Source organism: Scyliorhinus canicula, chromosome 12 (assembly GCF_902713615.1).
Source record: "Scyliorhinus canicula chromosome 12, sScyCan1.1, whole genome shotgun sequence".
NCBI lineage: Eukaryota > Metazoa > Chordata > Chondrichthyes > Carcharhiniformes > Scyliorhinidae > Scyliorhinus > Scyliorhinus canicula.
In genome coordinates, this window is record NC_052157.1 from 107,310,351 (window position 1) to 107,326,172 (window position 15,822).

Here is a 15,822-nt window from a genome sequence, read left to right on the forward strand (position 1 = left end):
GATGTTCCCGATGGTGGGAGAGTCCTGAACCAGGGGTCAAAATCTGAGGATGTGGAGTAGACCATATAAATCAGAGATGAGGAGAAATCTCTTCACGCAGAGAGTAGTTAGCCTGTAGAATTTGTTACCACGGGAAGTACTTGAAGCCAAAAACCATAGTTATGGTTTCAAGAAGCCTTTAGATAACGCAAGTGGGGCAAAGGGGTTCAAAGGATATTGGGGGGGGGGGGGGGGGGCTTTTGAGTTGGATGGTTAACCATGATCATAATGAATGGCGGAGCAGACCCGTAGGGCCGAATGGCCTGCTCCTGCTCCTATGTTTCTATGTATAGGTACTTGATTTTTTTTTTAAACATAGCATATTGTACCTGCATTCTATTGACCTTTCCAAATTCATACACAGACAATTGAAAAGGGACTGGTTGGCTTTTGGGAATATTCTAGAAGTTGGTTCCTTTGCTAGCATTCCACAACAATGACTGCTCTCCCTAGAATAAGGCAGCAAGTGGAAACTGTTCTAAATATACCCCGGGCAGCTCCCAGATATAAAAGCACCGCCGTCCCTGCCTCATCCACACTTTGTCCAACTTTGGCCGAAGTTTTCCCCCCCTCCCCATTTTGTGCTCTCTTCCCGTCATGTCTGAGCGGCGGATTCCTTTCTCTTTCCTGCGGAGTCCCAGCTGGGACCCATTCCGGGACTGGCACTATCCGGGCCGGCTCTTTGACCAGTCCTTCGGGCTCCCGCCTTTCACCCGCGACTGGCCGATCGACTGGCCGGGCATGTGGCCCGGTTACCTGCGCCCCTCGTTGGCGGAGATCCCCGAGCCAGCGGCGGCGGTGGGCACGGTGGCACCCAGCGCCCCGGCCGGTGTCCTCAGCCGGCAGCAGAGCACCGGCCTATCCGAGATCAAGGTCACCTCGGACAATTGGAAGGTCAACCTGGATGTCAACCACTTCGCCCCCGAGGAAATCACCGTGAAAACCAAGGATGGATATGTGGAGATCACTGGTGAGTGAGCATCTCGGACAACCCAATCCTGGTTCTTACCTGGCAAGAGGTTTATTCCGTTTAGAAATTGTGTCAGCCCCCCCCCCCCCCCCACTCTGAAACACGACCAGGAAATGGCAAGGTTCAGTGTCAGAATGGCTCAATGGGAAAAAGGAATTCCCCAATCCAAATGGGGTGGAACTACTGAGTCTCTAGTGTGACAAAGAGGGTGTAGTGCTTAAATGTGATGTTAAAGTGGGGAGTGGAGGCAATCAATGATTTGCAAAGGAAGTTGGATTGGCACCAGAGGGCAATAAAGTGGCATGGCTGCCATGATAGAGCAGGGAAGACACACGTTACAAACCAGAAGTAGAGGGCAAGCACCGCCTCACGGTGGTTAGCACAATTGCTTCACAGCTCCATGTTCGATTCCCGGCTTGGTTCACTGTCTGTGCGGAGTCTGCACGTTCTCCCCGTGTATGCGTGGGTTTCCTCCGGGTGCTCCGGTTTCCTCCCACAGTCCAAAGATGTGCAGGTTAGGTGGATTGGCCATGATAAATTGCCCTTTATGTTCAAAATTGCCCTTAGTGTTGGGTGGGGTTACTGGGTTATGGGGATAGGGTGGAGGTGTGGGCGTGGGTAGGGTGCTCTTTCAAAGAGCCGGTGCAGACTCGATGGGCCGAATGGCCTCCTTCTGCACTGTAAATTCTATGATTCTATGAAACCTGCCTGGTTGCACCAGAGAATATCACGGTGGCACAGTGGTTAGCACTGCTGCCCCACAGCACCACGGACCCAGGTTTGATTCTGACCCTGGGTGACTATGTAGACTTTGCACTTTCTCCTCGTGTCAGCGTGGGTTTCCTCCGGGTGCTCCGCTTTCCACCCACAGCCCGAAGATGTGCAGGTTAGGTGGATTGGCCATGCTAAAATTGCCTCTTAGGTGTCCAAAGATGTGCAGGTTAGATGGGGTTACAGTATGGGGTGGAGGAGTGGTCCTAGGTAGGGTGCTCTTTCGGAGGGTTGGTGCAGACTCGATGAGCCAAATGACCATTTTCTGCACTCTTATAATAATAATCTTTATTGTCACAAGTAGATTTACATTAACACTGCAATGAAGTTACTGTGAAAAGCCCCGAGGTGCCACATTCCGGCGCATGTTCGGGTATGTGGAGGGACATTCAGAATGTACAAATTACCTAACAAGCACGTCTCTCAGGACTTGTGGGAGGAAACCGGAGCACCCGGAGGAAACCTACACAGACACGGGGAGAACGTGCAGACTCCCCACAGACAGTGACCCAGCCGGGAATCAAACCCGGGACCCTGGTGCTGTGAAGCAACAGTGCAAACCACTGTGCTACCGTGCCGCAGGGGTTCTATTAATTTATCTATTAAGGTGGTGATCATGGCCAACATTCATCCCTCAGGCAACCAAAAACCTGAATAATCACTTACTCAATTAATTGTTGTTGTGTGGGGCTTTGCTGTTTGCAAATTAGCGCTCAGGTTTTCCGTATTGCTTATCATGAAGAGCTTTAGGGATGTCTGGTAACAGTGACAGATGTGCTATGAATAGCAGTTTTAGTATTAACTCTAACTTTGGGGACGTCTTTCCACAGGCTCTGACCCACTAATATGACTTTGTGACATGCAATATGCCAACACTGTTCTCATTAGCTGATGGTACAGGGACTAGGATTTACATAAGAATGGGGGATGAGAAACATACCATGATCGAATGGCGGAGCAGACTCCATCGTCCAAATGCCCTAATTCTGCTCCTATACCTAATAATCTTATGTGGGGGGTGGATGGTGGAGGGTCGTGAGGAGCAAGTGTTTTACACAGAGAGTGTTGATGACCTGGGACGTACTGCCTGGTGGGAGTGGAGACAATCAATGATTTGCAAAGGAAGTTGGATTGGCACGAGAGGGCAATAAAGTTGCAAGGCTGCCGTGATAGAGCGGGGAAGACACACGTTACAAACCAGAAGTAGAGGGTAACGCAGGGGCTAAAATGAGTGGTGGAATTAAGGTAATTAAATATCAGCAGAGAAAGAGTATTGGAGAAGCTCAAGGGACTAACCTTCAACAACTCAATTCATGTAACAAAAGAGTGGCGCAGTGGTAAGCAGTGATGCCTCACAGCTCCAGGGACCCGGATTCAATTATGGCCTTGGGTGACTGCCTCTGTGGAGTTTGCACTTTCACCCCGTATCTGTATGAGTTTCCTCCGAGAGCTCTGGTTTCCCCCCACAGTCCAAAGATGTGCAGGTGAGGTGGATTGACCATGCTAAAATTGCCCCTTAGTGTCCAGGGATGTGCAGGTTGGATTGCGCGGAATAGGGCTGGTTGGGTGGGGGAGTGGGACTGAGTAGGGGACTCTTTCAGGGGGTTGGTGCAGACTCGATGGACCGAATGACCTCCTTCTGCACTCTAGACATTCTATGAAATTGTATTCTATAAAATGGCTGGGATCTGATGGCCTACACCTTAGGATTCTAAAAGGGATAGTTGCAGAGATAATGGTTGAGCTGGTTTTGATTTTCCAAAATTCCTTAGATTCTGGACAAATCCCAGCAGATTGTAAATGAGCAAATGTAACACCGCTATTCAAGGAGGGAGAGAGCAATCAAGCAATTCAGACCAGTGAGCCTGACATCAATAATCGGGAACATATTGGAATATGTTATTCGAGAAGCCTTAACAATGCAATTAGAAAATGATAGTGTGATCAGACAATGCCAACATGGTTTCATGAACGGGAAATTGTGTTTGAAAAATGTATTGAGTATTTTTGAGCATATAATTAATAGAGTAAATACGGGGAAACCAGAAGATCTAGTACACCTGGATTTCTAAACAGCTTTCAACAAAGAGTGCTACACAACACATTAAAGGCTCATGGAATTGGGAGCAATATATTAGCATGGATAGCAGATTGATCAACAGATAAGGAGCAAAGAGTAGGCATAAATCGGGCATTTTCATGTTGGCAAGCTGTAACTGCCAAAGGGTTGGTGCTTGAGGCCTCAGCTGTTTACAATCTATATTAATGGCCGAGACAAAGAGATGGAGAGTAATGTCTCTAAGTTTGCTGATGATATGTACAGCTTGAGAATGTAAACGGTTAAATGAAAAGAACCCAAAATATGGCAGATGTGGAGGGGGCAGGGGGGGGGGGGAGTGTGAGGTTATGTATTTTCATTGTAAGAATGGAAAAGCAGATTATTTTTAATAAGGGGTGAAATTGTTAATATCGATGTTCAGAGGGACTTAGGTGTACTTGCATAAGGAACAGACACCGAAGGTTAGCATGCAGATCTTTTTCATTCTTTCATGGGATATGGCCAGTGTATTTGTTGCCCATCCCTTCAATGAAGTGGCAGTTAAGAATCACCCACATTGCTGGGGTCACATGTCAGCTCAACCTTCCCGAAAGGACATTAACGGACCAGATGGGTTTTTACAATAAGTGACAATGCTTTCATTCTCATCATTAGAATTTAATTCCGGATTTTTATTGAATTCAAATTTCACCATCTGCCATGGTAGGATTTGAACCTGGGTCCCCAGATCAGTACTCTGGGTCTCCGGATTATTAGTGACAATACCACTATGCCCGCAAATGGCATTGCGGCGTTTATTGTAAAAGGATTGGAGTACAAGAATAAGGAAATCCTGCGACAATTGCACAGGGGTTTGGTGAGATCACACATTATCTTGTGCGCAGTTTTGTTCTCCACATTCAACGAAGGATATCCTTTCAGCAGAGATATACTGCAAAGATTCACTAGATTGGCCCTTGGGATGTAAAAGTTGTCCAGTGACGAGAGACTGCGTAAATTAGGCCTATAGTCTCTGGAATTTGGAAGAATGAGAGGTAATCTCATTGAAATATCTGACAGGGCTTGCTAGGGTAGACATAGAGAGGTTATTTCCCCTCTCTGGGAATATCTCAGGATATGGCGTCGATCATTTAGGACTGAGATGAGGAGAAATGGTCTTCACACAAAGAGTTGCGACTCATTGGAATTCGCTACCCCAGAGGGTTGTGGATCCTCCATTGTTGAATATACTGGGCTAGTTTAGCTCAGTGGGCTAGATAGCTGGTTTGTGATGCAGCACAAGACCAGCAGCGCGGGTTCAATTCCCGTACCAACTTACCCGAACAGGTGCCGGAATGTGGTGACGAGGGGCTTTTCACAGTAACTTCATACTTGTGACAATAAAAGCTTATTATTAGACTTGAGGCTGGGGGATAGACAGATTTCTGGTCTCTCAGGAAATGAAGGAATGTGGGGATCGGGTGGGAAAATGCAGTTGAAGCCTGAGATGAGCCATGATTGGATTGAATGGGGAGGCGTTGACATAGTGATATTGTTACTGGTCTCGTAATCCAGAGACCTGCGGTAATGCTCTACGGACCCGGATCGAATCCTCTTGTAACAACCATGAAATCATTGTCGATTGTTGTAAAAAAAAAATCCGTGATTCACTAATGTTCCTTAGGGAGGGAAGTCTGCTATCCTTTCCTGGTCTGACCTACATGTGACTCCAGACCCAAAGTAATGTGGTTGACTCTTAAAAGCCCTCTGAAACGGCCTAGCCCCTCAGTTCAGGGGCAATTAGGGTTGCACAATAAATGCTGGCCCAGCCAGTGACACACACATCCCCTGAACGAATAAAGAAAATAATAGTGGAGATGTTCCGATGGCTGTATGGTCTATCCCTGTTCCTATTTGTCCTGTTCCAATTACCTGAAATGCACTGCATGACAGTGTGACGAAGGTGGATTCAATCGTAGATTTCAAAAGGGTATTTATTAGATAACTACCTGGAGAGAAAACAAGAAAACATTTTCAGCCTCTGGGTAAAGAGGGTGGGGAGAGTGACTATCTCATGCTCAGAGCTGGCACAGGCACATTGGGTTGAATCAAGTGGAGTCACGGGGATGATGGTGGTTGGTAGCAAGGAAATTGCTTTCAGTGATGCCCCTGTTCCTGCAGACAGCTCCCTCGATTAGGCGCTGAGTTCCTTTGAACGAGAAGAGTGTTTGCTTATCGTGTCTCCCCGTGTGGTAAGAACTCCCGCTCCCCGCCCTCCCCCGGCCCCACTGCATTACCGCTGCATTAATACTATCAATGGTGGGTGTTAATTGTCCGCAGCAGGACATTAATTGGCAGAAGGTTGGGAAGACCGTCCATCAGTCTTCCAACCACGGGCTTAATCATGGTGGAGGTGGAACAGCAATCCACGTCCGCATCCTTTTTGAAACAGACTACTAAAAAGAATTTTAAAAACATACATTTTTACAACACCTTTCACAGCCTCCCAAGTGCCTAACAACCAATGACGTACTTTTGAATAAATACAAGTCTTTCAAATACAAGTGTTTAAAAGCTTGTTTAACAGAAATAGGTTTTAACGAGGACATAATAATTGTTATATTAGAGTTGTGGGGTCACTACTGATTTGAGCTGTTTTGAAATTGTGCACAGATCCATCAATAACACAATTGATCCAGTTTAAATTAAGTACAGCATTCAATTCAAAAGGATGTAAACTTGATTGCCTTCATAGTTTGGGGAGAGGCAGAGTATTCATTAATGGGGAATGGAATATCCCGACCATGGTCAGAATTGGGACTAATCCGTACCCTCACTGAGCGTGGCCTGCAGCATGGGTTCAATTTCCGAAACGGCTGAGGTTATTCATGAAGGTCTCGCCTTCTCAACCTCGCCCATTGCCTGAGGTGTGATGATCCTCAGCTTAAATCACCACCTGTCAGCTCTCCCCCTTTAAAGGGGAAAGCAACCTCCGGTCATCTGGGACTATGGAGACTTAATTATAGTGGGCAGCAAGGTAGCGCAGTGGTTAGCACATTAGCTTCACGGGTCCCAGGTTAGATTCCCAGCTTGGGTCACTGTCTGTGCGGAGTCTGTATGTTCTCCCCGTGTCTGCGTGGGTTTCCTCCGGGTACTCCGGTTTCCTCCCACAGTCCAAAGATGTGCAGGTTAGGTGGGGGCCATGGGAAAGTGCCCTTTGTGTCCAAAAAAAGGTGGAGTTACTGGGTCATGGGGATAGGGTGGAGGTGTGAGCTTAAGTAGGGTGCTGTTTCCAAGGGCCGGTGCAGACTCGAATAGCCTCCTTCTGCACTGCAAATTTTATGATTCTCTGATCCTATTATGTGTTTCTAATCCTTCTACACCCAAGGTTAACAATAGATAAACCTACAATTTCAGAAAAACACTGCAATAACAAGACCTTTATATTTCTCACGTCAATGTGCCTGAGGGCTAATGTTTTGAACGTGTACCTCTGGAACAGGGCCTCAATTGCTGGGATCGCAATTTGGGAAATCGTGGAAGTGAAATAAATGGGAAAATGCCGCAAAGGCTGCATTACCATTCATTTCTTGACATCACTAATGTTGTGACAGCCTCACGCCCAAAATGCATTTGAAGAACCTTCCAGAACAAAGAGCCAACAATTCAATAGGAATCTGACATGTAAAATAAATTAGGGTGTATATTCCCAGAAGGTTAAATCTTTTGTTATCATTTCAGGAGGTTATGGGTAATTTTAAACAGCAAGGTTCCATTTTTATGAGAGGAGTTTGATTTTCAATGGGTTGCTGAGGGACACTTTGCTCTGTTATGTAACTAATTTGCACGCAAATACCCACAAATATTTTCATCTATTTAACTGTGAATTGTGGAGATGTAACTTACCTGGTAAAAATATGATCATTATTTACAATGAACCTTAACCACCTTTATTGAAAACGTCAATTATTCTCTCTTGCAGGCAAGCATGAGGAAAGGCAGGATGAACATGGTTTTATTTCAAGGTGTTTTACTCGAAAATATCTGTGAGTAATTTCTTTGATAAATTGTTTTGTGGTAATCCTATCATTTTGAGTTGCATTTTAGATTCAAGGATTATGAGCAACACAGAAGGAAGCCATTTGGCCCTTCACACCTCTGCTGGCTCTTTGGCAGAGATATCAAATTAGTTCCACTTCCCCTGCCCTTTCCCCACAGCCCAGCAAACCAATCCAGTTCCCCGGGATTAAGCCCAGGCCTCACTTGATGGAATTGGAGAATGGAATGGGATTGGAGAATTGAGCAGAGATTGTGATGCAGTTCATCCAAGGTGTCCCTGACGTGGTTCTGAAGACGAAATGGGGAAAGCCGGGAATTGGCGCTGCCATTGAGCAAGGTACCATGTCAGGAATGTACCACCATGGACTGTGAGAAACCATGGGCTGGATCCTCCGTTCCTGAGACTAAGTGTTGACGCTGAGGCACGATTCGTAGACTTTCACCACAGCAAAACTGGCACCAAACCTGGACTGATTCAGCGACTGTGGGGCGGCACGTGGAACACAATCGATTCCAATAAAAAACGGTGCGGGATTCACCAGGTTCGTGATTGACACTCGGGAGGTTGACAAGCTGAAGTCGCATATACAAATTACAATACTCACACACACTCATCCCAGGCAACAAGGTGGCGCTGGAGTGCGCCCATCCCACTGATGGGTTGGCTGGGGCCAGAGGGTACCTAGGGGAGTGCCCTTGGAGGGCACTTATACAACCCATGGCTCTAAGTTCACAGTGGGCTGTCAGCGGTGTGCGCAGCGGCACGGCTGCCTTTTTGGCCATGGCAATGGTGTTCTGTGTCCATTCATCCCGACCCCACAGCCCATCTCCTGGCCACGCCTGCCTACTCCCCTGGACTCTGGCAGAAGCCCTTGGCCAACGGCACAACTGTGAGAAAACTATGGCTATTTTCGACACTTTCTGTACCCCCTCTCTCTCCCTCAGCAGCCATGATAGTGGTTTCACGATTTTTAAAAGCACAAGTGAACCGTGCCATCGGGAACTCGGCCCATTTGCAGATGTAGAATCGCAGAGGCCTCAGAGAATACTGGGTCAGGCCTGCTAATTATATGCAAAATCCATGTAGATCCTAATAAGTGTGTTCAAGTGAATTATTTATATCCATGCTGTTGAAGCTTTTCATCTTGCACTCATCAGGACATATCACAAGAATACCAATTGTAAAGGGAGCACCAATTTATACAGTATGAGAAAAGAATGCTAATTACATAGAACATGCAGTGCAGAAGGAGGCCATTCGGCCCATCGAGTCTGCACTGACCCACTTAAACCCTCATTTCCACCCCATCCCCGTAACCCAATAACCCATCCTAACCTTTTTGGTCACTAAGGGCAATTTATCATGGCCAATCCACCTAACCTGCACGTCTTTGGACTGTGGGAGGAAACCCACGCAGACAAGGGGAGAACATGCAGAGTCCACACAGACAGTGACCCAGCAGGGACTCGAACCTGGACCCTGATGCTGTGAAGCCACAGTGCTATCCACTTGTGCTACCGTGCTGCTCAACTAATTAGTTGCCAAGTGAACTCTGATTGGTAGAGGCCTTGCGATTCAGAATGCACCAGGGAACAGTTGTACAACCAATTGTACAAATTCAAACCAGGCAGGCCGTCTCTGATTGGTTGAGGCATTGCCATGGGGAATGGGGAATCAGGGAATGGCTGTCTACAACCTTTCGTTTTGTTGAAAAAGGCATAATACTTGGACATGTTTCTTCCGACTGCAGAGTACAGGCCCTGTGTGTGAATATATGTAAGCTTCTCGCACGTGTAAGTGAGTCACACTGTGAGCTTGACTGATTAACTACCTCCTGGATTTTGCAGGATATGAGCTCCCCTGATAAGGGGGCGGGGGACCCTTAACAATGTCTGGCTGTGTATAGATAGAGTCGGCCAGTAAGGCACCGACTATTGAAGACCCAGTAGGGAACTACTGGAGCTTCATATAACAGTCATTGTAAAATAAAGTAAGTTTTTGTTTTGACCAACTTGGTGTGGATTCTTCGTGCTCCTTACAAAAATTGGGAAATTTGCAGATAACACAAAGATTGGCCGAGTAGTGGATAGTGTAGAGGATAGCAATAATTTCCAAAATGATGGGTTGGTGGAGTGCGCGGTAAAGTGGGTTTTAACAAAGAGTAGTGTGATGTCATGCATTTAGGGAGGTCAAATAGTTATAGGGAGTACAAAATAAATGAGATTATACTAAGGGGTTAGGTGAAATGAGCGATCTTGGTGTACAAGTGCACAGGTGTCTAAAGGTAGCAGTTCAAGTAGACAAGGTTGTAAAGAAGGTATATGAAATGCTCTCCTTCATTGGCAGAGGTTTAAAATATAAAAGTAAGGATATAATGTTTGGAGGCCAATATTATAATATAATGATGCCACAACTAGAGGATTATGTTCAGCTCTGACCACAACATTACAGGAAGGACGTAATTGTTCTGGAGAGTGTGCAGAGGAGATTTACAAGAATGTTGTGAGGGATAGAAAAGTGTATTTATGAGGAGAGATTGGATAAATTTGGGTTATTTTCCTTGGAACAAAGAAGGCTGAGGAGTGACTTGATTCAGGTGTACAAAATTATGAGGGGAAGAGCTAGGGTGGACAGGATAAAATTATTTCCCTTGGTGGGGAATTCTAGAACCAAGGAATAGAGATTCAAGATAGGTGGCAGAAGTGGACATGAGGAAGGATTTATTTACGCGGAGGGCAGTGTGTGTCTGGAATTCGCTGCCCAAGTTGTCGCTGGGGGCAGAGACACTTTAAAAAAGTACCTGGATCTGCACCTTTAAGTGCTGTAAGCTCCAGGGCTACGGTCTGCATGCAGGAAGGTGAGATTAGAAAGGGCACCTGGGTGTCCTTGGGCTGGCATGGACAAGATGGACTGAATGGCTCCCTTCTGTTCTGTAACTTTTCTATTGCTCTATGAATTTCAGTGCTGGTGTGATGCCAGGTATGTGGGCCATGTGACTGCATGGTGGTTAATTGTTTCCCGATGCATTCTCCATGGCAATACTTCTACCAGTCAAATTGCCAACTGATCAGCGTTCTCTTCTCATGCAGTATAAATTGTTGCTTCCTTTACATTTGTTATTCTTACGAATTGCCCTGATGAGGGCGGCATGGTGTCACAGTGGTTAGCACTGCTGCATCACAGCGCCAAAGACCCGGGTTCAATGGGTGATTGTCTGTGTGGAGTTTTCACTTTCTCCCCGTGTCTGCGTGGGTTTCCTCCGGGTGCTCCGGTTTCCTCCCACAGTCCGAAGATGTGCAGGTTAGGTGGATTGGCCATGCTAAACTGCCCCTTAGTGTCCAGGGATGTGCAGGTTAGGTTACGGGGAAAGGATGGGGAGGGCAGGGCAGTGGACCTGGGTAGAATGCTCTTTCAGAGGGTAGGTGCAAACTCGATGGGCCGAATGGCCCCCTTCTGCACTGTAGGGATTCTATGATTTTATGAGTGCAAGAATAAAGTTTCAACAGCATGTCCATTTTTCCAATAATACTCAGGTTCTGTACAGTAGCAAAGGTCCAGTTTAAATCCAGTTTATTCTGGCTGGATTTAATGGAAGGTGCAGTTAATTTGCTACCCCTGAATAGTGGACAGTTTAAAAGAATCTGATTCTTATTGTTGTCATTGTTCGCAACTCTCACACTGGAACATAGAACAGTACAGCACAGAACAGGCCCTTCGGCCCTCAATGTTGTGCCGAGCCATGATCACCCTACTCAAACCCACATCTCCACCCTATACCCCTAACCCAACCCCCCCCCCCCCCTTAACCTTACTTTTATTAGGACACTACGGGCAATTTAGCATGGCCAATCCACCTAACCCGCACATCTTTGGACTGTGGGAGGAAACCGGAGCACCCGGAGGAAACCCACGCAAACAGGGGGAGGACGTGCAGACTCCACACAGACAGTGACCCAGCCGGGAATCGAACCTGGGACCCTGGAGCTGTGAAGCATTTATGCTAACCACCATGCTACCCTGCTGCCCCCATTTTGGAATTTCAGCAAACCTAAAGCATAACTCGTAAGACCAGAAGAAATACAAACAGGAGTAGACTATTTCGCCCTTCGAGCCTGCTCCGCCAACTAATAAGGCCATTTCATATATAACGCTCACTAAGTCCACTTTCCTGCCTTCTCTCACTAACCCTCAATTCGCCCACCGATTATAAGCTTACCGATCTCAGCTTTGAACATGTTCAAGGCCTCGGCCTCCACAGCTTCCCGTGGTAAAGAATTCCACAGAATAAATTCTCCCTCAAATTCATCTTAACTCAGCGTCCCCTTGTTCGACAAATATGCCCTCTGGTCCTACACTCTCCTGTGAGTGGTACATCATGGAAGGTGGGTAAGTATGGCTTTTTAGTCCTCATACTTTAATATGAGCTGAATATCAGATGCTGACAGTAATTACCACAATGTACATTCCTTGAAAATATCAAGGCGACAATCAATTTCAATTTCTTGAACAGCTCAGATCACAGTGTTGCTGTTAACATTGACTCCCGAGTAGAAAGTCATGAGCTACAGGTCATCTTCAACCTTGGCGGAGGGGGTGGGCGTGGTTCAAATTTAATTTCAACTTCAGTAAAATATAAAATATGATCTATCTGGGAACTTGTGCTTGTGTAGACCTGTGAGTATGCGAACCTAGGAACACTGGGATAATACGGATGGCAGGAAGGCTACAGTGTGTAAGTTCTTTCAAAACAACTCCCTCGCACTGACCTCTGCCACCCACTGGCCTCCTGAGGCACACCCAGCTCTATTTTCAAGAGGGCCTCAAAATGGGGCCTTCACCCCAAAACTCTGGAGGCTGCTTTAGCTCACTTGGCTGGACAGCTGGTTCGTGATGCAGAGCAAGGCCAGAGCAAGGCCAGCAGCACGAGGTTATTCATGAAGGCCCCACCCTGTCCCTCGCCTGAGGTGTGGGTGATCCTCAGGTTAAATCACCAACAGTCAGCTCTCCCCCTCAAAGGGGAAAGCAGCCTATGGTCATCAGGCGACTTTACCCCCCGACCTCACCTGAAACAGGCCTTTGCTGAAAAGTTTAAATTGGGGGTTTTGTGCCATTTGTGGTATCCTCCATGTGCAGGTGAGCAGTCTTCTCAGGATTCACCAATTGGCACTGAGCTGGAATGGCCTAACCAGCAACCCTTAAAGGGACCTCTACAGGATGCTTAAAAAAAAGCCAGATTAAAAAAAGAGGTGCCATTGCCTTTTAAAGGACAAGGAAGAGCATGAGTGCTCAGCCCCATTGTATCTTAAGGGTAAGTTCTGTATCTCCGTCTTTTTCTACCCATTCAAACACCAAGCTCATTTCCAGATGTTTATCCAGCTGCTTTCAAAATTATCCTCTCATGTTATGGTTGCGAATCATTTCAAGGTTGTGTGTGGCCAATAAGACTAACAGCTGTACAAACTATGCTGCCATTCTGAGAGGGATGATGTGGAGATGCTGGCGTTGGACTGGGGTGAGCCCAGTAAGAAGTCTTACAACACCAGGTTAAAGCCCAACAGGTTTGTTTCAAACACTAGCTTTCGGAGCACTGCTCCTTCCTCAGGTGAATGAAGAGGTATGTTCCAGAGGCATCTGTCTCGACAAAGTCAAAGATGCATGACAATGCTTTGAATGCGAACATTTGCAGGTAATCAAATCTTTACAGATCCAGAGATAGGGGTAACCCCAGGTTAAAGAGGTGTGAATTGTCTCAAGTCAGGACAGTTGGTAGGATTTCGCAAGCCCAGGCCAGGTGGTGGGGGATGAATTCATGAGACAATTCACACCTCTTTAACCTGGGGTTACCCATATCTCTGGATCTGTAAAGACTTAATTACCAGTAAATGCTCGCATTCAAAGCATTGTCTGGCATCTTTGACTTTGTCAAGATATATATTTCTGGAACATACCACTTCATTCACCCGAGGAAGGAGCAGTGCTCCGAAAGCTAGTGTTTGAAACAGACCTGTTGGACTTTAACCTGGTGTAAGACATCTTACTATTCTGAGAGGGGAGATAATGTCACTAGGATAGCATTTTAGAGACGTAGGCTAATGGGGCATGATTTTGAATCCCAACATGGCAGCTGGTGGAATTTAAATTCAATTAATAAATCTGGGAATATAAAGCTGGTTTTAATGATGGCGGCCTTGAAACTATCGTTGATTGTTGCAAACTTATTTTTTATTTTTTTTTTTTATAAATTTAGAGTACCCAATTATTTTTTCCAATTAAGGGGCAATTTAGCATGGCCAATCCACCTTTCCTGCACATCTTTTGGGTTGTGGGGGTGAAACCCACGCAGACACGGGGAGAATGTGCAAACTCCTCACGGACAGTGACCCAGAGCCGGGATTCGAACCCAGGTCCTCAGCGCCATAGGCAGCAATGCTAACCACTGCGTGATTGTTGCAAACTTATTGTCGTTCAGGAAATCTGCCATCTTTACCTGGTCTGGCCGACATATGACTCCAAACCCACAGCAATGTCGTTGACTCTTAAATGCCCTCTAAAATGGTCCGAGAAAGCCACTCAGTTCAAGGACAATTAGGAATAAGCCATAGGTGTATCCCATGAAAGAATATAATTTTAAAACGCAGGGTTTGCCTTGGTGACTGGGTTTCTGCAATGTAACCAGTGAGGTGCCAATGTAACGTAATCTCTCTTTCCCTTTGTCCTAGCCTCCCACCAGATACGGATCCCGCTGTAGTTTGTTCAACGCTCTCACCCAGTGGCGTGCTGACAGTGGAAGCGCCAATGAAGAAACCAGCCCTGCAATCGTCCGAGATCACCATCCCAGTTACGTATGAGTCCAGAGCCCAGATCGGACTGCAGGATTCAAAGAAAGCAACTGAAGCAGCAAATAAGTGATCTGGAGACCTGAATTACAAAAGATTGCCATCAGCACAGTGCAGGGTGGCCAGGTTGGCCAGCCAATATTTACCAGTTCTAATCATTAATTGGTTGTGAACTAATTTCCAGCTGTCTTTTGGCTGTTAGATTTCCTGTCCTTGCATTTGCAGCTTCTTCAGAACTTAGAGACTTTCCACATTTTGGTAAAATTGTTGTTAGATGAACACTGAACTTTATTTAAGAAAACACAAATGATGAGAAGAAAAATAAATCCTTTTTATCCCATTAGTATGACATCCAGTGTGATTAATGTTTCGCTGTGACTCTTCATCAGAACCATACCTGAAGTGAAGGCAGTAAGCTAGAACAATAAGTTAGCTTTCCGAGGCTGAATGGCCTCCTGACCATTTGCAGTTTCCATTCAATATTCCAGCTGTTTCTCTCTTTCCCATCCTCCTTGATTGTGGATCCTGTTCTGACACTGAATCCCAAATTGTCCCAGTACAAGACCAGCATCACCAACCTATATTTATCACCAAGGTTTCCATCAACACCTACATTGCCATCATCAACATTCCCATTAAAAACATTCTGAGCATCAATATTCCCATCACCAAAATTCCCATCACCAACATTCCCATCTCCAACTTTCCCATCACAAACATTCCCGTCTCCAACATTCCCATCACGAACATTCCGGTCTCCAACATTCCCATCACCAACATTCTCATCTCCAACATTCCCATCACAAACATTCCCGTCTCCAACATTCTCATCACAAACATTCCCGTCTTCTTAATTCCAATCATCAACATTCCACTCATCAACATTCCCATCACCAATATTCTTGGGCACGATTTAACCAATGTGTTGCATCTGGCGCGGATCAGGGGCATGCTGGGTAAGCAGTGGGAAAGGCCAAAATCAAGATTTATTCTAGACGCGGCCAGTTTGCAATCCACCCAGCCCGCTCCCAATGTCGAGTTCCGGATCTCGCCCAAAAGGGGCAAGCATTTCATTAACCTTCATTAGCGAGATTGAATGCAGTAGCCT

At 46.2% G+C, this 15,822-nt stretch overlaps 1 protein-coding gene across 1 annotated transcript; it reads left to right on the top strand.

The window, feature by feature from the left end:
• Positions 1-565: 565 nt before the first annotated feature.
• hspb1 (heat shock protein, alpha-crystallin-related, 1) lies at positions 566-15,057 on the top strand. The gene is made up of 3 exons (XM_038814506.1): positions 566-1,009; positions 7,801-7,864; positions 14,598-15,057. The coding sequence occupies exons 1-3, from the start codon at positions 637-639 to the stop codon at positions 14,785-14,787; spliced, it is 627 nt and encodes a 208-aa protein (XP_038670434.1). The 5' UTR covers positions 566-636; the 3' UTR covers positions 14,788-15,057.
• Positions 15,058-15,822: the final 765 nt, after the last annotated feature.